At 42.1% G+C, this 23,709-nt stretch overlaps 1 protein-coding gene across 1 annotated transcript in view; it reads left to right on the forward strand.

Moving 5' to 3' along the window:
- The window catches only part of ckap5 (cytoskeleton associated protein 5), a 66,654-nt gene that overhangs the window by 28,301 nt on the left and 14,644 nt on the right, over nt 1–23,709 (forward strand). The window contains exons 21-35 of the mRNA XM_034132920.1: nt 271–445; nt 945–1,058; nt 2,794–2,922; nt 3,381–3,569; nt 3,689–3,821; nt 5,574–5,656; nt 6,002–6,112; nt 7,491–7,613; nt 7,917–8,066; nt 8,145–8,348; nt 12,855–12,990; nt 15,797–15,990; nt 16,080–16,264; nt 21,838–22,011; nt 22,108–22,228. Of these exons, the coding sequence (XP_033988811.1) occupies nt 271–445; nt 945–1,058; nt 2,794–2,922; nt 3,381–3,569; nt 3,689–3,821; nt 5,574–5,656; nt 6,002–6,112; nt 7,491–7,613; nt 7,917–8,066; nt 8,145–8,348; nt 12,855–12,990; nt 15,797–15,990; nt 16,080–16,264; nt 21,838–22,011; nt 22,108–22,228 (2,221 nt within the window). The remainder of the gene's footprint in view (nt 1–270; nt 446–944; nt 1,059–2,793; nt 2,923–3,380; nt 3,570–3,688; nt 3,822–5,573; nt 5,657–6,001; nt 6,113–7,490; nt 7,614–7,916; nt 8,067–8,144; nt 8,349–12,854; nt 12,991–15,796; nt 15,991–16,079; nt 16,265–21,837; nt 22,012–22,107; nt 22,229–23,709) is intronic.

Raw genomic sequence — 23,709 nt, forward strand, 5'->3', positions numbered from 1 at the left:
TTTATTTTCGACACATTCTCAGCCATTAATATTTTGTTTCCTGTATGAATGCAAAAAACCTGAAATAGATTTGTCTACAGAATATAAGGTGACTCTACTATTGGTTTACCTGCACATAGAATAGTTGTTCAAAGAACATTTTGACAAAGGAAATCTTTAGAAACGTGTTGTCTTACCATTTAACATGTATCTCTTTCTGTTAACTGCTCAAGTTGTAAGACACTGTTCTCACCTCATCTCGTACATCTCTCTTTTCTTTCCCATCTTTAGTGACAAAATCACATCTGATCTGGTGTCTAAAATTGGTGATAAGAACTGGAAGATCAGGAAGGAGGGTCTGGATGAGACTGCAGCCATCATCTCAGAGGCCAAGTTCATCACCACAAACATCGGAGACCTGCCACTTGCCTTGAAAGCACGACTCAGTGATTCCAACAAAATCCTGGTTAGTGAGAGAGCAGGGTTGTCCTGTCATTAAGATTTTAATATTATGCTAGAACGCCATCTAACAGAACTGACTGCTTTCAAATAACGTGAAACTAAGTCTATGTCGACAGCATATTGTCACTTGTTTAATTTGATTGAGACGATTAAATTACTTTCCTTTCACTACCATGTACACATGCAGTACTTTGGAGTTTTTGAAAGGTTTCCCTTTCAAAGAGCTTTGTTTGGATGCATCAACAACAACTGAGTAAAGCCTTGTACTAAAATGTCTCTAAAAATATCCAATCCATTTTTGGAAAGTGTGAACTCCTGCCCTAAATATCTATTAGTTAGAGTTTAACTAGAGTAGAGATAAATGTTTCTTACATGTTTTTTGTCATATTTGAGATGTTTGATGTTATATCGATGTGTTTTTTGAACACTCTTAACGAAGGATTTAAAAAAACTACTTTTCACAGTAATAGAATATTAAAATGGCAGTAATGTTTGGTCTCCAGGTGCAGCAGACCCTGACTATCCTTCAGCAGCTGGCTGCAGCCATGGGACCGGGACTCAAGCAGCATATCAAAACACTGGGAATGCCCATTATCACTGTACTTGGGGACAGCAAGGTATTGTGCACATTCACTAAAATCAGACGGACACTCACCACCCACAGTAACACACCTGCACAACAGCAATGGCAATGTATTGGTAGCATTGAGATGGACAGAAATGAGTAGGGATGGGTACCGAGCCCCGGTATTAAAGGGGCCCCGGGGCTGAATTATTAAAGACCATGGTACCGTTAAGCTCCGACGTTATCGGTCTTTTTATCGGTACTGGAGACATTTCAAAAATATGTCATGTGTATTATTGCTACATAAACATTATATTGCAGTCTTAGTGTCGCCAACTCCGTTTCTAATACGCAAAAAGACAAAAAAAATGCGTCTATGATGTATTTTCGATCTTTCCAATCCAGACGAGAGATCTTTCTCCCCTGTCTGTGTGCGAGGGGGCGGGGCAGTTTACACACACGCGGCTGCTACATGCATGCAAAACACACACACACACACACACACACACACACACACACGGCGGAGAGAACTAAGCCCTCCAAGGTGTGGTTAAACTTTACCCGTCTCGATGTGGACAATGCTCGTTACCAAAAGTGCAATGAGAGTTTAACATTTAAGGGAGGGGGCGGTAACACGAAGCAGTTTGTCTAAGCATCATCCAAGGCTGGTTTTCACTATAAGTAATGGACGGAAACTATAATTTACATTTTTTTTACTATGTTCAATCTGAATTTACTTTAAAATAAAACAATTCTATATTGATTCTGACTTTTCTACATCCAACTCACAGGTTTATCATTACTTTGAGAAAAAAGATTATTAATTTACCACTTTTAAAAGGGAAGATATAGTCGTTTGTTCTGGGAATGTCATTTCCGAGCCTGAGACCTTAGAAACAGGCTTGTTTTGCCCAAGTGAAAAGTATTATCATCTGAAAGTAAAATGAATCATTATGTTATTAGTATTAAATACATACAAGTATTTTTACAACTTATATTTAGAAATACTCCGTTGTAATTATTGATGCATAAATGTGTTCATCCATTCAATGTGGCATCTGCTATAATGGGGTTAATGTATGATATTACTTAATAATACAATACATTATAATATATGATGATTTTATTTTTATTTGATTCATTTCTTATTTCATAGTTTCTCATTATTATTATTTTAATTACTTTTTACATTATTGAAGTACTGAAAGTCCATGGACCAAACTGAAGAACAATGTTCACCCATGTCTTTGTGTGTTTGTGAATGAAGCGCCATCTCATGGTTAAATCCTGAAATTGAAAATCTGGTAACGCCCTCTCAGGGAATAGTGGGAGGGCTTTACATCTCCAGCCACTGGGATCCGCTGGGTTTTCGGCTGGAGTCCATTCTAGAGTGCTACTACATCTGTAGCACTACAAACACATTTTGTTTATTTATTTGACACTTTGTTTCATACTTTTTTTTGAAGTTACAGCAACCCCTAAATTAATTTTTAGCAAATTAAACATTTATCAAAACAAGATAAACTGACAATCAACAGGAGAAGTGTTCAGGCACTAAACATAACAGTACAACATTCAATGTTGCATGCTTTTCTTATGCTTAAACATTATACATGGTTAGCACAGGAAGAGCGTACTGATAATGGAAAATATTTTACATTTCTAAATGCAAATTATTGCAAACTGATATGATGAAAAGAGTAAGATGAATCTGAATTCAAACATGTCTCCTGGGACAGTTTTGGGTCCACGACTGATGATGGACATGTCTCTGTGTTCCTGTGCAGGTTAATGTAAGGGCAGCTGCCATGAGCACTCTGCAGGCCTGGGTGGAGCAAACTGGGATGAAGGAGTGGCTGGAAGGAGAAGACCTGTCAGAGGAGCTAAAGAGAGAGAACCCCTTCCTCCGACAGGAGGTGCTAAGATGTGTGTGTGTGTGTGTGGTGTGTGTGTGTGTGTGTGTGGTGTGTTGTGTTGTGTGTGTGTGTGTGTGTGTGTTGTGTGTGTGTGTGGGTGTGTGTGTGTGTGTGTGTGTGTGTGTGTGTGTGTGTGTGGTGATGTGTGGTGTGTGTGTGTGTGTGTGGTGTTGTGTGTGTGTGCTGTGTGTGTGTGGTGTGTGGTGTGTGTTGTGGTGTGTGTGTGTGTGTGTGTTGTGTGTGTGTGTGTGTGTGTGTGTGTGGTGTGTGTGGTGTGTGTGTGTGTGTGTGTGTGTGTGTTGTGTGTGTGTGTGTGTGTGTGTGTGTGTGTGTGTGTGTGTGTGTGTGTGTGTGTGTGTGTGTGTGTGGTGTGTGTGTGTGTGTGTGTGTGTGTGTGTGTGGTCGGTCTTGGGCCCTCTTCCTATAAACAAACGTATAACGCTCTCTTTATCCCCCAGGTGCTGGGCTGGTTAGCAGAGAAGCTGCTGACCCTGAGGACAGTCCCTGCGGACCTGATGCTGTGTGTCCCTCTCCTCTACGCCTGTCTGGAGGACAGAAATGGAGATGTGAGGAAGAAGGCTCAGGACGCCCTGCCGACCTTCATGATGCAACTGGGACATGACAAGATGGACAAGGCTGCTGGGAAAACTCAAAGTACTGAAGCCATTGATCGGGCTGTTGCTTGCAAAAAGCTCTGTGTGACTGCATGGCTCAAGCATCTTAAAAAGGTTGTGTTGTCTGCATTAATGAATGTCTCTCCTACTCCCTGCAGGCTGCCTCTAGGGATCTGGTGGTTGCCATGTTGGAAAAGGCCAGAGCAGTGATGCCAGCTAAACCTGCTGCCCCTGCCAAAGCTGGAGGGGGAAAAGGCTCTGCAGAGCCAAGTAGAGCTGCTTCAGGTATGTATGACATTACTATGAATGACATTCAACTCGTTCTTACTACCACACTCTTACATTAAAACCAATTCTTAATGTAAAAAAACAATCCTTTTCATCTGACCTCGCTCTTTCTCTGGGAAAATCGATGTACAAAATATGTTGTGACATTCACAGTTTGATTACGCACACCCCAGAATGCAATAAGTGTGAGATGTCAATTTGTTACTTTTGTGCCTGGTAATTGTTTGTATTCAGGGATGCAAACTTGTCACCTTTCGGCGAAATTCGCCGTTTTGAATCCAAAATAGGTCGTTTGTGTGATTCATGTAGATCTGCAATAAAAATATTTTTGGGGTATGGGGGGGGGTCTGGGACCCGGAGTAATCTGCGGCCGCGAGCTGTTATGTGCCATCATGACACGCATGGTGTTCTTTTTTTATATATTATAATGAAGCGCGAGCTGTGTGCTCGAGTCTTCCTGCCTGTCGGCTCGGCTCATGGATGTATAATAAGGCTCTGCTGCTCCGCGATGAGGTCTAGCTTCAGCAGCTACATTACCTACCGTGTGTTCGTTAATATTAACTGTGTGGTCCGGAGTCACTGTGGCACAGACTGGACCGCTGGTGAACAGCTGTTAGAACGGGCCGTTCAGGTGTTCAGAGCAGAGCTCCCTGTCGGAGCGGCAGAGCGTGATGTGCACTGAAACGTTTTTCTGTCGCAATATTATTTAAGGAATCGTTGAGCTAGCTAACTAGCATACATTGTCACTATCTGCTAACGTTAGCTTTAGCCTTCGTTTTCAAATAGTTTTTTTCATAGGCTATAAACAGAGGTGGTATAAGTATATATCTTGTACTTGAGTAAAAGTAGAAGTACTCAGATCTTGTACTAGAGTAAAAGTAGAAGTACTCTGGTACTTTTACTCAAGTACAAGACCTGAGTACTTCTACTTTTACTCTAGTACAAGATCTGAGTGTAGGAATACTCTGTTCCTCAAGGAAAAGTATTCTCATCAAAATATAGTGAAAGTAGCGACAGTAAAAGTAGTCATTGTGCAGATTGGTCCATTTCAGAATAATATATATGATATGTTTTATAATGATTGATCATGAAAGTGTTCTCAAAGCTGGTAAAGGTGCAGCTAGTTTGAATGACTTTGTATACTGCAGGGTAGCTTGTGAATTTACTCCAGGTGGAACTAAAGTCTGATTTAACACTTGATTATATTTCACATCATTCATCCACATCTGTGAAGTAACTAAAGGTATTAAATACATGTAGTGGAGTAAAAGTACACCATTTACCTCTGAACTGTAGAGGAGAAGAAGAACAAAGTAGCAAAACATTGAAATACTCAAGTAAAGTACAAGTATCTCAACATTGTACCCAAGTATAGTACTTGAGTTTATGAACTTAGTTACTGTACACCACTGGCTATAAAGATAGAAAGACTAAGCCTTGCACAGAGGCATGAAAATACATTTTCAAAATGCTCAACAGTGCTGCCAAAATTATAAACTGCTACACAATTAAAATAAATGCTTTTATATATTTCTATTAGATGTGACTCTTTGGCGTTTCTGTTATTATTAACACTGCTGCTTTAGTTGTTCTGACTGCTCAAATCCGGTTATTCCTCATTTTAAAGCCGATATTCCGTGGGGTGGGGGGGTCGGGGGGCTTGGATCCTTGTCACCTTTTTCATACCTGATGAGTTTGCATCCCTGTGTATTGTATTCACACAATGTGACCCATGCCTCTCCCCCGCAGCCTCCAGGCAGCCAGCTGGTGAGGACTCTGTGGACAGTAAACCTGAAGTTAAGAAGATCCGAGGAGGAGCGGCCACAAAGAAGGTATGATGGGATTTTCAACAATCACACAAACACTGAAGTTTTGATATTTAGTTAGTAAGTCTTTGTTCTGCCTAATACATATTTAATGGCAGTGTAACCATTGTGAACATGACATTTCATTTAAGGTGCATCACACTGGAATATTTTTTCCCATTTATTTTATTAAAAATGATAAAACTTCACACTTTCATTTGTGTTTCAGTTGATCACTTCTGTTGGCGAATAAACAGAAATACTTTCAAAAGAGTGTCCAATGCACAACCACTATGCGCACCATATTGTTTTTATAAGTCATTTCATGATGATGAAATGTAAATATGATTTGGTTTTTTTTTACTCACCCAGCCTCCCTCCCTTCCCAAGGAACCTGTCCCTTCCCCTCCCTCCAAGGACAAGGACAGTAATGCTAATAAAAAGCCCCCCAGCAAAGGGAAGGCTGCTGCAAGCAGTCAACAGGTAGATCTGTGCAGGTGTCCTTGTGATGAAACTCCTCTACATCAAACCCCCATGCTGCTCCTTATTAAAGCCAGCTGTGTGGAGCAGCAGACGTGGGCGGAGTTTCTCAGAGGATACTTGTTAGCCTGACGGATGTTAACCCCTGTCCCTTCTCTCTGCCCTGACCCGGTCGGATCTTGGCTCAGTCTAATCCTGTGTCTCTAATTACTAATAATGCCACTGAATACACAAATGTGTCACTAAATACACATGGATAAAGAGTATCTGGGTGATGTGAGTAATGCACATGTTTCAAGCTTTTAACATGTAAAAATGTGCTGACATAAAATGATTCAGTAAGCTTAGAACATGCATGCATGTATACAGACGAGAACAAATAGAGCAAGGTCACATTAAAAGGTTAAAGGTCACTCCACTGCATGTGTGTGTCCTTCTGAATGTGTGTGTTTCTTCTTTGGAATATTACCATCACATTAATGTTTTTGCAATGTGTGACCTTCCCTGAGATCTTTTCAGTATAACACTCCTTTTCTCCTGTTTTTACTCTCTGTGGCCTTACTTATTATGTCATCCAAAACTCGGATCACTTTTTACTTCACTCACTATCTGTATAAAGAGCCCATAGGGGCGTTCACACCAAGTTCTTTTCCCACAGTAGTTCATGAGAACTCAGTTAATGAGAACTCTTTTAGTTCTGATGAACTAAAGCAGATCGCGTTCACACCGCAATGAGTTCCTGGGGGTGGATTAGGCAAATGAGCCGCTGACGTCACTTCTTCTTCTGCTTTGGGTTTACTGGCAGGCCGCAAACCACTTCACGGCGTATACTGCCACCCGGAGTCCCCGGCCGGAAGCCCCCAGAATTGGGGACTGGCTTCAGTAGAAGCTGCTGGGACTCCCAGCAGCTTCTACTGAAGCCTTCCGAGTAAATCGCCAGAACGCCGACACCTCCTCATCTCCACCGCTCCCATGTTTTCTTTTGTGTTGCCATAAGTTAGTCTCTCTGCGTTTGTGCACTGGGCGAATGCTAATGCTAATAATGCTAATGCGAGGAGTATAATAAAATGGCCGGGCTTCACAAAACTTTTTGGGAGTTTTACGGGGCATGGTTTGCATTCCGCCCAGCCAATCAGACATAGGAACCTTTTTCTCCCACGAAAGTCCCTGCTCTCTAGCAGGGACTGAAAAGGGGGTAAAAATGGTTCTGATGAACTAATTTAGTTCAGGGGGCTTTTTGGTGTGAACGCAAATATATCTGAGTTCTGATGAACTATTGTGGGAAAAGTACTCCGGTGTGAACGCGCCACATGAATAAACATCATTTCACACAATTCTAAGTTCCCAGCGACTCCCTGACACTGATGTTACCTCCCATCAGGGTACAGCTGGTAAGAAGCCCGCAGCCAAAACCCAGAAAGATGAGGAAGACAAGTCCGGGCCAATCTTTGTCCTCATCCCCAATGCTAAAGAACAGAGGATCAAAGAGGAGAAGCAACTGAAGGTATCTGACAGCCCCTTAACATGACATGTCCTGACTCCAGTGGCCCCAGTTCAACAGCAGTTCAAAACTGTATCTGAGGTATCAACTGGAACTGAAGGATACCCGATTTATTCGTGTGGGTGTCAGCCCACAGTCGGCATAGTTTAACTAACTGGCCACTGGCTAAGAATATTTTAGTTCCCAAAACAGTTTTTAAGGTTATTACAAAGAAAAGATCAGTTATTATGTTATTTGAAATCAATCACACACAGCTCACCTGAAATACCATGGTATTCAGTTTGACTCGTAATGTCTCTTTTGCAGATTTTGAAATGGAACTTCAACACTCCTCGAGATGAATATTTGGACCAGCTGAAAACCCAGATGTCCACCTGCTTTGCTAAGTGGCTGCAGGATGAGCTCTTCCACTTTGACTTCCAGAGGCACGTCAAGGCTATAGGAGTCATGATTGAGGTAGTGTTTGGTAAAAAAACTAATTGCATTTTAGCAGAAGGAGACTAGGTTTGGTAATAAAGTCTATTTGTGTGACAGAGGATGGAAAATGAGAGTGACGCCACCATCAGCTGTCTGGACCTCATTCTGAAGTGGTTCACCCTGAGGTTCTTCGACACTAACACCACAGTCCTAATGAAGGTGCTGGAATATCTCAAGCTGCTGTTTGCCATGCTGAACAGAGAGGACTACCACCTGACCGAGTACGAGGCAAACTCCTTCGTCCCCTACCTCATACTCAAGGTGAGCACACATCACACAGGGTTCGTACAGTCATTAAAAACCTGGAAAAGTAATGGAAATTCAAAATGCAAATTCCAGGCCCTGGAAAAGTTATAGAAAACAATATTTTCCCCAATTTTTGGAAAAGTCATGGAAATTTAACTAAAGCTGCATCAAATATAATTTATATTTTATCTAATCGCCGAAATAGTAATACTATACTTTATCCCTTTCGGCGACATTCGCCGTTTTGAATCCAAAATAGGTCGTTTGTGTGATTCGTGTAGATCTGCAATAAAAATATTGTTGGGGTATGGGGGTCTGGGACCCGGAGTAATCTGCGGCCGTGAGCTGTTATGTGCCATCATGACGCACATGGTGTTATTTTTTAATATATTATAATGAAGCGCGAGCTGTGTGCTCCAGCAGCTACATTACCTACGGGTGCGTTCGTTAATATTAACTGTGCGGTCTGGAGTCACTGTGGCACAGACTGGACCGCTGGTGAGCAACTGTTAGAACGGGCCGTTCAGGTGTTCAGAGCAGAGCTCCCTGTCGGAGCGGCAGAGCGTGATGTGCACTGAAAAGTGTTCCTGTCGCAATATTATTTAAGGAATCGTTGAGCTAGCTAACTAGCATACATTGTCACTATCTGCTAACGTTAGCTTTAGCCTTAGTTTTCTAATAGTTTTTTCATAGGCTATAAACAGAGGTGGTATAAGTATAGATCTTGTACTTGAGTAACAGTAGAAGTACCAGAGTGTAGGAATACTCTGTTACAAGTAAAAGTCCTGCAATCAAAATGTTACTCAAGTAAAAGTACAAAAGTATCATCAAAATGTACTTAAAGTAGCGACAGTAAAAGTAGTCATTGTGCAGTTTGGTCCATTTCAGAATAATATATATGATATGTTTTATAATGATTGATCATTAACCTGTTAAGCCTGGCAGCCCCCGCCCGCAGGCTTTTTTTTCACGAAACTGTGTCTCAGGGCTTCTTAACATTTAACAACCTATTAATGTGCCATACCCACTTAACGGGAAGAAACTGAGCTAACTGACGATGCAAACCATTTTTACCGAAACAAAACACAAGTCTCAGAAGCGTCTAAATGAGCGAAAAAATGCTAACTCACTTAGCTCAGAACTCACGGTAGAAATACTTAATTACTTATCGGATCTGCACAAACAAGATGTATATAGAAAGCTGAGACTCCACAGATTCTAGCGGTATAAGTATCATCACTGTGCGACCAAAACCCAGACAACACACAGCGTAGCTTTACTGAGCCAAAACGGGAAATAGTCTTACCTTTGCTGTTTTCTGATCAAAAGTTGTGTTCAATGGGATTAAAACGATATAAACGCTGCTGCAGGTTAATCCAATGTGTCTGTGTCACTTTGAAAAGATGACTGATTATCCATCCTTCCATTTTTGTCAAAAACGGAGATTAGCTGCTATGAGAGCTACAACCCAGCTTCTGGTTTTGGGCAAACTGCGTGCGCATCGCTCTCACTCCTCAACGGAAATGTTTAGATGGATTTAGGAACTTCCCCTCGATTCTATTGGCTCTAACGGTTCAAAAGAGGTGTCAATCATCAAAATCAACCGATGGCCTCCAGAGATATGGCAAATCCACCCAAATGACCCCAGAAGTGGGTTTTTTTTTTCTAAACCTCTCTAAAAAGGTCAAATTTCACTTGTTTTGCATCAATCTTGATACAGGATACTTATTATATGTTATAGTTTGGATTCCTAAAGCTTTTAGTCTACTATCCCATCATTCAAGGCTGGTTTTCACTATAAGTAATGTGTTTTTTTTTGGACGGACACTAACATTTACATATTTTTACTATGTTCAATCTGAATTTACTTTAAAGTGGACCTATCATGCTATATTTGAATAATATATTGTAGGGCCATACCTATATAACAGGGGTGGGGAACCTTTTTCCTCTCAAGGGCCATTTACATTTTTCACCATCCTCCGAGGGCCGTACAAATTATTGACCTCTGCTTAAAAATACTAAAATCACAGCCCATTCATTTGGCCTTTCTTTCATGCTGTGCAAAGAAAAAGCAACCTCTAAATACAGATACCTTACCATGACTCACGCATGCATGCACATGCACGGTGTGGCATGACCACCAAACAGAAAGATATGGACACAAGATGTGTGCAAATGTATTTAGTTTCTTATTCATGTGGACATGATTTAAGTGGGGAGGGAGACCTAACCTCCTCTAGGGGGGTCCGGGGGGCATGCTCCCCCGGGAAGATATTTTTTTAAATGTTGAAGTTAAAAGCATCAATCTGGTGCACTTTGAGAGCAACATGAGGAGATCTATGGATACATCTCTCAACACCCATATGAAGCAGAACTGGAAGCAGATTTTCTTTATGGATATTTTACAAATCACTCCCCTTTCAAACTGTATTCTTGTTTATTAATAACAACTTGTTTTACTGTCATATAGTATTTTATACCCGTTTACTTTATTCTCTTATTTTTGTATAACTATAATGGTCATATAAAGATGTGCCTTTACCTCACTGGTTGGAGAAAAAGCTTCTTATATTCGTTAGCATAGCTAGCTAACCAGATGCTAATAACAACACAGTTATTGACTGTATGATCAGTATGACAGATGAACAGATCGCCACTGGGCTTTCAACTAAAGACACAGCCACGCAAAAACTGTAGCATGTGTACGGCTCTTTATGGGTACTGCAATTTGTGAAGTGCCGGAGTGGCGTTCTGGTGCTCTCCTGCAGAACTGCACCCGTCAGACGGGACATAGACCACGTGATGACACGTTAGGCTCGTGTTGTGTTCAAGGACCCTGACCTAACCCAGGAAAAACAGGCACTCGCTTGTTTAATTTTTTTGCGGTCTAGATTTCTTACATTTTTTTCTTTTTTGCGTGTGTTTATAAATTACCTCGAGGGCCGTACCAAATGGTCTCGCGGGCCGTATACCAAACAGATCATGCATTTTAGCCATGCCTCATTTCGCTCTATTTTGCTTTCCTCCACCCTGTCTTTGCATGCGCTGCAGCTGACCACGCCCCCCTGCTAAGGAGGGGGCCGAGTTACGAGCGTCGTGTTACCATGCTGTTTACCATGCCACGGCAACCTCTCATTCCCCTGATAGGTCAGCTCCGCCGTCCTGACATCAGAGAACTGTTCAAATCTGGATCAGTTTTTATCAGATCCGTTGCAGCCCCTTTTTTAGAGATTTGGGTATGGAGGAAAATAGAGAGGGTTGTGTTTTCTGACACTTGGTGAGTTCCCTGGAACACCGGGGACACATATTCATGTATAAAAGACGTACAAAAGTGCATTTTGCATGATAGGTCCCCTTTAAAATAAAAAAAATCTATATTGATTCTGACTTTTCTACATCCAACTCACAGGTTTATCATTGCTTTGAGAAAAAAGATGATTAATTTACCCATTTTTAGAAGTGAAGATAGAGTCATTTGTTCTGGGAATGTCATTTTCGAGCCAGAGACCTGAAAAACAGGCTCAGGGCTTAACAGGTTAAAGTGATCTCAAAGCTGGTAAAGGTGCAGCTACTTTGAATGGCTTTGTATTCTGCAGGGTAGCTTGTGAATTTACTCCAGGTGGAACTAAAGTCTGATTTAACACTTGATTATATTTCACATCATTCATCCACATCTGTAAAGTAACTAAAGGTATTAAATACCATTTACCTCTGAACTGTAGTAGAAGTACAAAGTAGCAAAACATTGAAATACTTAAATAAAGTACAAGTATCTCAAAATTGTACCAGTATCTCAAAATTGTACCCAAGTATAGTACTTGAGTTTATGAACTTAGTTACTGTACACCACTGGCTATAAAGATAGAAAGACTAAGCCTTGCACAGAGGCATGAAAATACATTTTCAAAATGCTCAACAGTGCTGCCAAAATTATAAACTGACTGCTACACAATTAAATAAATGCTTTTATATATTTCTATTAGATGTGACTCTTTGGCGTTTCTGTTATTATTACCACTGCTGCTTTAGTTGTTCTGACTGCTAAAATCCGGTTATTCCTCATTTTAAAGCCGATATTCCGTGGGGTCGGGGGGCTCGGATCCTTGTCACCTTTTTCATACCTGATGAGTTTGCATCCCTGAATAATGATAATAAATACTTTTATCGTATAGTAATAAAATGTAGAATGGCATTTAACTGTCGAGGTATTTTGCTGGTGAGAGATTTTTACAATCACGCTCTCTAGTCGACAGTTGCTTTAGCCAGAAGCTAGTAAGCCTACTATTTGATTTGTTTCAGATAGGCACAACATGTTTCATATGCAGACCTTATTTTCCTGTTCCAGGTTAAAATTAACCATTTTCAGTGGTACAACTGAGAAGGAGTAATTTTTTTGGTCATGGGAAATTAGGTAAAGGTCATGGAAAAGTAATTGAAAATCCTTGGTGAAAAAGTGTATGAACCTCAGAATAATATGCTGCTGTAATGCTCGCTTTGCTAACAGCTTCTTCTCTTCAGGTTGGAGAGCCAAAGGATGGAGTCCGCAAAGATGTTAGGGCGATACTGGCCATGCTGTGTAAGGTGTACCCAGCATCCAAGGTCTTCCCTTTCCTCATGGAAGGAACCAAGTCCAAAAACTCCAAACAGAGAGCTGGTAGGTGTCTGAACTTCTGTTAGGGCTAGGCCAGGGGTGGCCAACCCGCGGCTCTCGAGCCGCATGTGGCTCTTCAGTTCATATCGAATTTTATATGTGTGAGTTTGGGGGAGAGACACGGACTCCTGACAGTTAAACCTGATATTTAGTAGGTCTGTTAAGTATTGAATGCTGATAATTCTGACGTAATTTGGCCGGTCAAAGTTGTTTGGGCTCGGATAAAATCGCTCCGTTACTTTCGGCCCGTGTTACTTTTGTCCCGTGTTACTTTCGCCCCGGCTCTCCCTACGTGTGTATGTGTGGTGTCAGTATGAGAGGATGACAGCGCGTCTAATTTTGATGTGGCCCAAGAGCCAATCACAATAATACCTGCGATGCAGTGAACCAATCACCTTTGAGGGGGGGGAAAACCTATCGTTGATTAAATACTATCTGACCATGAACTGAGTTTGATCCTAAAATGGCAGGGAAGAAATGCACAGCGAAGCGAAAATATGAAGACGAACATAGGACGTTTTTAGTAGAGTGGGAGAGTTCATATTTTTTTATCGAACGCAATTGCAAGCCATTTTGCCTTATATGCCAGACAGCATTAACCCATTTCAAGGCTTCAAATCTTCAGCACCATTTCACCTCACTCCATGCTAACATCGACCAGGACTTCCCAAAAGGTACGGAACTTCGCAAGCAGAAGACAAACACCTTGAAATGTCAGGCAGAAAAGCAGACACAGTTTTTCAAAAAAAATAACGAAGCACTCGGAGACCGTAACGCTTGCATCTTATCAGGTTGCTTGGAACTTAGCACGAGCTAAAAAGCCGTACAATGACTGGGAGTTTGTTCAAAAATGCCTCAGTGACGTGGTTGAAATCTTGTCTCCAGAAAACAAAAAACTGAAACAAGCGGTATCAGTGACTGTGTGTTTGATGTGGCTCTTTGCAGTAACATAGAAAACATGTGGCTCTTAACCTCTGACTGGTTGGCCACCCCTGGGCTAGGCGGTATGACAAAACTCATATCACGGTATTTTCCAAATTATAGAAGTATTACGGTATTTATTTATTCTTCCATAATTGGAAATGTATTTACATTTATATGTTTTGGCCCCACAAAAAAAACACCTTATCAGTGCTGGCCCTCATGAGTCTTATGCTGTGTTCACACCACGGCTGTCAGCTGTGTTTACTCGCATCATTCAAACAAGACGCACTGGCTCGGGGGCTACAACTACAACAAAATGAACATATTTTACCGTGATTAAATTGTAATACACGTTTCTAAATGATGCCGAAGTAACAACATACTGATACCGGTTAGTAAAAACCATGAATTAATGCTTTGACAAGTCTGCAGACAGACGGCAGGAGAAAAACCTTTTAAAATGCGTGTTTTCTGAATGGAGATCGGATCGACCAGGCTAAGCTAACGTTGTATATGCTCCGACCGTCCACACTCATAACAACGGCCTACAGACGTAAATAAACCAGCAACTGTATTCACCATGACACAGACAGTCTGTGGTTTGTACTTGTTTAACTTTTGTCCAGTTTCTGAACAGATATGAGGAGCTGTGAGCTCTGAGTGCTAACAGCTAACGGCTGATGTTTTGGTTTTGTGGTTCTACGTCAGTGACGGCAGGCTGAGATCTTCACCGCTGATTGGCTACAGCAAGATCGCTTTAAGGGAATTTGACGCTCGAGTTGAAAAAATTGAATTCGAGCGGTTTTCACGATCGCCTCAATCGCGCCGCAACATTCGCATCAACCGCTACATGCTCGCCGTCGGAGCGTCTGTCCGCATCTCTGCATTGACTTTACATGTAATCGCGCCGCCCCCAAACATCGCGTCACGTCCGTTGTGAACGCAGCATTATGTGGTGAAGGAATCAGAATGCTTGGAGCAACTGCAAAATTTGATCGCGCTAACTTTTCGTACCACATTAAAACTAACAACAAAAGCACTGTTTGAAAATGTAAACAAATCCCCCCCTTCCCTGAAACTCTGAAACTAATACATGTCCCCAGAGGACTCCTTTAACTGCCGCATCACTCGAGCGCCCTTTGCCACTTTGCGTTAACACTGGATTTAGAGCGAAGATTTGCATCGCGTTACTCATGCGAGTTTGACCGAGGAATCATTTGTGTTTACTACTGTCACTCAAACTGCACTAGCGAGGAGGCGTAAAAACAACATTTACATATTTTCCTGTGATTTCATTGTAATACGCTTATCAAAATGATGCAGAAATAATAAACATAATGATATCAGTTAGTAAAAACAATGAAATAATCCTTTGACAAGTGTGCCTTATACGGCAGGCAGGAAACGTTTTAAATGCGTGTATTCTCAATGGAGATTGGGTCGATCAGGCTAGGCTAAGCTACTGTTGTAGCTGCTCCGTCCACACTCAAAATAACGACATACAAACCTAAATAAAGTAGTGACTCTATTTTCCATGCCATAGACAGTGTGTGGTTTGTACATTTATAAACACTGTTATTGGTCCTGTTTCTGAACAAATATGAGGAACCATGGGCTCTGATGGCTATCACCCAGAGCCAATGGCTGCCGTTTGGTTTTCTGATTCATCAACGTCAGTGACGACAGGCTAAGATTCTCACTGCTGATGGGCTTTAAGCGTCAGCGTCCTGGAAATGTATTGCTCGAGTTGAAATAGTTGAGTGGCTGCGTCACTCGCTTCCTTTGTAAATTAAACTTTTAAATGGAGAAAGACGGGGGAGTAGAGTTCGGTATTAGATGAGAATTATTCAAACAAATGTTTATTTGGTTTCCTCCCTGTCCTCAGAATGTCTGGAGGAGTTGGGTTGTTTGATAGAGGGCTATGGGATGAATGTATGTCAGCCGACTCCAGCCAAGTCTCTGAAGGAGATTGCCGTTCACATCGGGGACAGAGACACGTCTGTCCGCAATGCCGCCCTCAACACTGTGGTGGCTGTCTACAACGTGAGCGGGGACCAAGTCTACAAACTAATAGGAAATGTAAGATGGAGAAGATATCACTGTTATCTTTGTTGGGTGTCACATTACAACAACAAAAAAAAATCAAATATATTTGCAATCCTTTCCAGTTGTCAGAGAAAGACATGAGCATGCTGGAGGAAAGAATCAAGCGTTCAGCGAAGAAGGCTGCTGCTGCTGCTGCTGCAGCTCCTGCCAAGCCCAGCGCCGCAGAGAGGACCCAGAGAGAGCCCCCCGCTAACCCCAATGCCACCTTCCGCCGCAAGCCTGCACAGGAAGACCCCAACAAACTCAAGTAAGTCCCCTCTGAGTCAGGGCTGTCACTGTTAGCTGGACCAAAACAAGTTAGGAAGCCATTTATACTTGCCGAGCACAAAATACAGCATAATTTTGAGAAACAAAATAATCAGCATGAGCAAGGTGTTCATTTCAAAAAGACATTCAAATCAATCGAGCGTATTTGAATTTCTTTCACCTTTTAAAAAATATATCCTCCAGTTTTTGTTTTTCCATCTTTTTTTTTCTCGCACGGATTACAATAATAAAACACTTGTTGGCTTTTTGCTCGCACGCCGAGCTGACACAATATAATTTGTTTTTTTAGAATCTACAGTAAGCAGTTCTCTGGATATGTTTCTTTTGAGCTGGCGTTGACGATATTGCATAAAGAAATTATATAATGTATCTTAAAGAGCAACTTGCAGGTTTTTTTTTTTACTAGATTTATGCTTAACCTTGCCTAAAAATTACAATAAAAAAAAAAAGTTAATGCAGGATTTGATGTGTTTTACAAGACATAAGGGCAGGAATTCAGAGGGGAAAGGAGCAGTTTTGAGCTCTGCTACTAAAAACTGCTTTTTCTTTTTTACGTCAAACGCGTCATATTACGTCACATGGGGGAGCAACTTTCTCGGACTCCTTCTCTGCCCAATCCGCAGTGGTAGTTTGTAGTTGGTTTGAGCAGTTGTGATTTAGTGAGCTGGTATTTTTTCGGTAATTTTACAATTTTTAATCATGGAGAGCTTGTGTTTGTGCAGGTTGCACAAACTCAAGCCTGTCAGGACATCGAGTCCACAGTTTCCCTAACAGGAAAAGGACCGGAGCTAGCGTTCGTTCCTGGGTGCATCCACCTCCCTGCAGCACATACTCTCCACAGCTGAGGCCTATCAAACAAAACGTTTATCAGGAAACCGTATTACATCTCTCTCCCCCCCCCTTCGCTGCTCTCTCTCTCTCCCCCATTCGTTCCTGTCTCTCTCCCCCCCTTCGCTCCTCTCGCTCTCCCCTCCGGTACACAGCGCCGTAAGACGTAGTGTGGAGTTGCATTAGGTAACGCGAGGTTGGGAGGGTCACTTTGTAAATGTAATCAGTTACTGATTACTGAATACATGGCTCTGAAAGTAATCCGAATACAGTTACAGTTACGTGTCTTAAAAAAAGTAACGTAATCAGATTACTTTTAGATTACTTTTGGATTACTTTCTTTTTCCATCACAGATGGGTATGTTTTGGTGAACAGGAGACACAAAAAGCAAAAGGAAACTGAACGTGTTTTTACTGTTTTAATGGCTTATCAAGAGCACAACTGAAACATAACATCTGAAACGATGTAACAACATAATACACTTTTTGGGGATGCAGCTTGGGATGTGAGGAGTGAGGGACACGGCTTAGAACGGGCGTGTCGCCTTCTGTCCTGCCAGTGTTGGCACACTGGCAGGACAGAAGCGAGGTTGGCGAGGCTGAGTTAACCCTCCCGCTGCCTCCTGGTGCTGCAGAGATTTCATGAAGTGAAGAAGGTTTTCCTGTGGTGTCGATATCACCACGATTTAAACGCAGACTTTTGTTCCTCCATGTTTCGTTGTTATTGTTTCACTGAGCGGACCCGCACATTTTTTTCAAACGCTCCCTTTTTTGGTCCATCTGCGGCGGTAATAGGTTTTGTGCGCTGTGATGATTCGGCTGTACCTTTAGTAATGAATATTAAATGTTGTGAGGAAATCTTTCCACCAATAATTCCAATAAGTAATCCAAAATGTATTCACTTCAGGTTTACGAAAGTAACTGTAATCAGATTACTCGTTTTTCAAATGTAACGTGAGCTGAATACAGTTACTTGATTTTTGTATTCTGATTACGTAACGCCGTTACATGTATTCTGTTACAACCCAACCCTGGATACGGCTGATACTTGCGCATTAGTTTCTGTTATGGATCAGTATCAACATTCCTGCCAGTAACGTTACTATATTATCAATACTACTTTAGTTATAGCCTGATATATGATAGCTAACTTTACAATGTTGTGATGTGACCGACGTTAGCTAACATTAACTGTAGCTAACGCCGGTCACTCACCAAGACAGCTGCCCTGTTCTCCACTGGTTCTCCTCACACCACAGCTCCATTTCTCTCCGATGGCCGTTATTTCTTCTAATCCTTGGCTGCTCCTGGTCTCTTGGAGGCCTAGCAGGCTCATCATTATATGGTTGTGGTCCGTCATATGCATTCAAATATACATTTTCAACCTCTTCTGTGTCAAAACTAGCATTGTGAACCATGTTGAGGTACGTTAGACCGGCCGCTCTCCCTCATGTGACTACACACGCGGGTGGTCTTTTTTTATGCGGAAGTGAAAATGTCTTACAAAATCGACGCCAGATGTCACTGTAGTGTTTATTTATGTATATCTTTTAGAAAATCTAGTGTATACATCATTTTCCTACACATTTATTCACTGGGGTCTCTAACCTGCAAGTTGCTCTTTAATGTTTTAATCCGAACTAAAACTCAACACAAAATCAATACTGATGTTTTCATTGTTGGTTGAATCAATCGAGCAGCCTACATTCAAAGCCTTACTGATGATGTAAAAATAGATGATCATTGGGTGGGAAACATCCAACCAACACACACAAAACACACTGTTATTGAATGATTATTTTACAGGCAGACCGTATCGTGTTTCCAGATAAATGAACTCATCTTTTTCAAAAAAAGTCTTGCATATTAATAAAATGTCCTGTACTAAACCCAACTTTTTCAAATTTGTATTCATTATCCATTCTATTGACAAACAGACCAGTAGTGTAGTTCCCTTCATGCCATAAATCTTTTGAATGTTTGTCTTCTGCTCGAACTAATCTGTCCTTCTCTTCTCGTTGTGTTTGAGTCATGGCATGTTGGATTGCTTTCACCGATACTCATTTTATTTCAAATGAAAATTGGCACATAAAGTCCTCTCCACAGTTCGGTGAAAGCAACGTGTGTGTGTGTGTGTGTGTGGCTGACTGTCTTCTGCCTGTCTGTCTCTTAACCCTTCATCTTTCTTCCTGTGTGACTTCCTCTTGCTCTGCCTCCGGAGCAGAATCATGTATCGCACGTATAGGATGTGAGTACCCTCCTTCCCCGCCTCTTCTACGTGTTGTCATTGTAACAACTCCTCTCTGAATGCACTCATCATTCATAAGACTAATGGACCGAAAAGTTAGCTGTCACATTTGAGTTTTAGTCTTGCTTCTTCACATTGCAGGGAATCAGTGTCTGTTCTTGCTCCCCACTGTCACATGTAAGGTGAAGCACCGGACTAATGTTCAAAATGTGCTGCTGTCACTTTGCAATGTGATTCATTCTTCTTCCCTATCATCCCTTTGTCTTACTTATCCATGTTGTCTTAACTGTACCTGGAAATGAGATGAACTGTGCTCTGCTTGGTCTTATGTCAGCTACACATTTTGACAGCTGCAAAAGGCCCATTACACCTAATAATGGTCATATACACTGAACAAAAATAGCAACACTTTTGGTTTTGCTCCCATTTTTCATGAGCTGAAATCTATTTACACAAAAGGCCTATTTCTCACAAATATTTCTCACAAATGTGTCTAAATCTGTGTTAGTGCACACTTCTCCTTTGCCAAGATAATCCATCCACCTTACATTACAGGTGGGGCATGTCAAGCTGATCAGACAGCATGATTATTTTACAGGTGTGCCTTAGGCTGCTCACAATAAAAGGCCACGCAGTTTTATCAGGCCGTGCCACAGATGTCGCAGGAGCGTGCAATTGGCATGCTGACTGCAGGAATGTCCACCAGAGCTATTACCATACCATAAGCCATCTCCAAAGGCGTTTCAGTATATCCAACCGGCCTCACAACCGCAGACCATGTGTAACCACACAACCAGGACCTCCACATCCGGCATCTTCACCTGCAAGATTGTCTGAGACCAGCCACCCGTCAGCTGATGCAACAATCGGTTTGCATAACGAAATAACTTCTGCACAAACTGTCAGAAACCGTCTCGGGGGAAGCTCATCTGCATGCTCGTCGTCCTCACCCTGGTCCTGACTTGAATGCAGTTCGCCGTCGCAAACGCTCACCTTCGAAGGCGTCTGGCACTTCGGAGAGGTGTTCTCTTCACGGATAAATCCCGGTTTTCACTGTACTTAACTCTATAAAGGAGATGTGTTGCACTGCGTGAGGCAAACGTTGGTCACACCAGATACTGTCAGACTGGTTTTCTGACACCCTACAGTTCTTACAGTAATAAATGTGTCTTTTCAAAATAAAAGTGCACATTTTAGAGTGGCCTTTACTTGTGACTAGCCTAAGGCACACCTGTGCAACAATCATGTTGTCTAATCAGCATATTGATATGCCACACCTGTGAGGTGGATGGATTATATCGGGAAAGAAGAAATGCTCACTAACACATTCAGACATTTTGTGAACAATATTTGAGAGAAATAGGCCTTTTGTGTACATATAAAGTCTTGGAACTTTGATTTCAGCTCATGAAAAGTGAGAGCAAAAACCAAAGTGTTGAGTTCATATTTTTGTTCAGTGTATATCCTAAACCTTTATTTACAATTTATGTTGGTTTAAGGCTGTCAAATCTGTACTAAAAGTGATGATACTGATGTGAGGTTTTAAATTGTATCAATCAAATGTTCTAATAAATCTCAGTTACCAGAACCCGGCTAGATCCACCAAGGCATTGCATAGAGTTTGGTTCATCTAAACATAGTAATCATGTGGGTGTCTTGTGGTGTGTTCAAACATGAAGTACATTTTTCACGCGACACAATTTGATGCCAGCCGAAGTGAGAAATTCACGCAGCTCTGTTTTCACCCACTGTTGTGATGCCCCTGACGTCACGGGGTTGTTAAATATCAGAAATGATAGCAGTATGTGCGCACCCAGCACTCTATGATAGTAACTTATATGGTAACTTCTATGCACAAAGATCACGTGGAAATGTATTTGTAAAAACCTTAGGCTGGTATAAACGATAACGTCCTTGTCCTTAGAATGTTTGTCTTTTTCCATATAGGTGTTTTCCCTCCTTTCTGAAGGAAACTAATGCAAAATGTTTGTTATAGATCAGTGCTGATCAGCTCTTATCCTGTCAACCCAACTGTAATTTGGATCAGATCAGGCTTCATATCACTCTCATATCAGTTTCTTCCAGACAGATCTTCATAAGAGTCAAAGCAGGGATATCCTGGAGAGTGAACATACGCTACAGATCAATGACTATATTTAAATTGTGTTAAACTCAAATGTATGTCTTACATTTAATTGTATTGATTTGTTTTATTGTACTTTTTTATAAAAGTTGCAATATGAAGATCACTGTTTGGAAGTCAACATTTTATCCTCCTTTTTTGATTTGACCCTGAACTGAAAGCATGTATTCATTACATTGAGGACCATAAGAGATATATTCACTGCCACGGATTCTCAAATGAATAAGTCAAGGTTTGTGTCTGTCAGGACCCGAGCTAAAAAGCACTGATCTGGAATACAATCAACTAAATATACTGCCCCCCCTCCTATATCCCCATCTATCCTTCTATCCAGCCAAGCCCGTCAGAATGCCCAGCACAGCGAGTCCTCCCACCCCTCTATCCCAAAGGAGTTCCAGTTGGACCTGGACATGATCGAGATGGACCAGAGCAGAGTGTGTGAGCTGCCGGATCTGGTCCAACACAAACTGGACGGGCTGCTGGAGCCCATCAAGATCCCTGAACCCAAGTAACCACCCAAAACATCTTGGCAATAATATTCCCAACTGTTGTGCTTCAGCGTACAATTCTGTGTCTGATTTCAAATATTTTTTGTGTTTTAAAGGATGCGTTCTGTCTCTCCTCACTATGATGACCTCCACAACAGCACGGCCTCCACCATCAACTTTGTTATCTCTCAGGTGGCTAGCGGGGACATTAACAACAGCATACAGGCACTGGCACAGGTATGGAAACATGACAATGATGTCTAACATCTAGAAGCGGCAAAACTGCAAAAATCATCATTCAAGGTTTTTATTTGTCATACGAACATGGCTACAGTGTAGTTATGACGATGAAAATCTTAGGTCACAGGCTCCTCCAACAGTGCAACACAATAAAACAGATAAACATAAAAATATAGTGCAAGTAAATAGTAAAATACAAAAAGAAAAATAGTTTAAAAAAGTGAAATAGTGCAATAAGAGTCTAAATGTCAGTTATTGGAATATGATATATTAGATACATAATTTCTAAGTAGCAGCCAGATGAATGTTATGGATGTTCTTTCAAAAGTTCAGGTGTTTAACAGTCTTATTGCCTGTGGGATGAAACTGTCCCCGAGTCTGGTGGTTTTAGTCCTGATGCTGCGGTACCGCCTGCCAGGCAGCAGCAGACAGAACAGTTTGTTGCTGGGGTGATGGGGGTCTTTTATAATCCTGAGGGCTTTCTTCCTGAGCCGCTGGGAGTAAAGGTCCTCCATGGATGGCAGCTCCGTCCTGGTGATGTGCTGTGCAGTTTTCACCCCCCTCTGTAAAGCCTTACGATTGAGGTCGGTGCAGCTGCCGTACCAGGCCGTGATGCAGCCAGTCAGGATACTCTCTATCGTGCACCTGTAGAAGTTGCAGAGTATCCTGGAATCCATTTTGAACCTCCTCAGCCTGCGGAGGAAGAAGAGCCGCTGTCGAGCTCTTTTGGTGATGGTGGTGGTGTGAAGAGTCCATGTCAGGTCCTCAGTGATGTGGACACCAAGGAACCTGAAGCTGCTGACTCTCTCCACCGTAGTCCCATTGATGGCGATGGGGGCGTGTCCCTCTCCCTGCTGCTTCCTGTAGTCCACAATCAGCTCCTTTGTTTTGCTGATGTTGAGATGGAGGTTGTTATCCTGGCACCAAGATGTCAGGTTTTCGACCTCCTCTCTGTACGCCGTCTCGTCGCCGTCGGTGATCTGGCCGATGACGGTCGTGTCGTCAGCAAACTTCACGATGGTGTTGGAGCTGTGTGTGGCCATGCAGCCGTGTGTGAACTGGGAGTAGAGGAGAGGGCTGAGCATGCAGCCTTAAGGGGCTCCGGTGTTGAGGGTCAGGGTGGAGCATGTGATGTTTCCCACCCGCACTGCCTGGGGTCTGCCCGTCAAGAAGTTCAGGATCCAATCACAGAGGGCGCTGTTAAGCCCGAGGTCTCAGATGCCCCTTTCACACCAACGCGGTTCCAGGGCCAGTTCGGAGCTAGAGCCTGATAAGCACCAAAACATTGTCGGTCTAGAAGCAAGAACCGCATACGTCGCGCTTACGTCGGAAGGGGGCGAGATTAACCTGAGCTAACAGTTTATGGCGAGTACGGCAAATAAAAGTTGTAACAAGCAGTAGCGCTGAGCAAAGTGACTAGAACGCAACCACACACTTGTTAAAAAAAACACACTTTATAAAGTCAGGCAACACTAACC

Source organism: Trematomus bernacchii, unplaced genomic scaffold, assembly GCF_902827165.1.
Source record: "Trematomus bernacchii unplaced genomic scaffold, fTreBer1.1, whole genome shotgun sequence".
NCBI classification, from domain to species: Eukaryota; Metazoa; Chordata; class Actinopteri; order Perciformes; family Nototheniidae; genus Trematomus; species Trematomus bernacchii.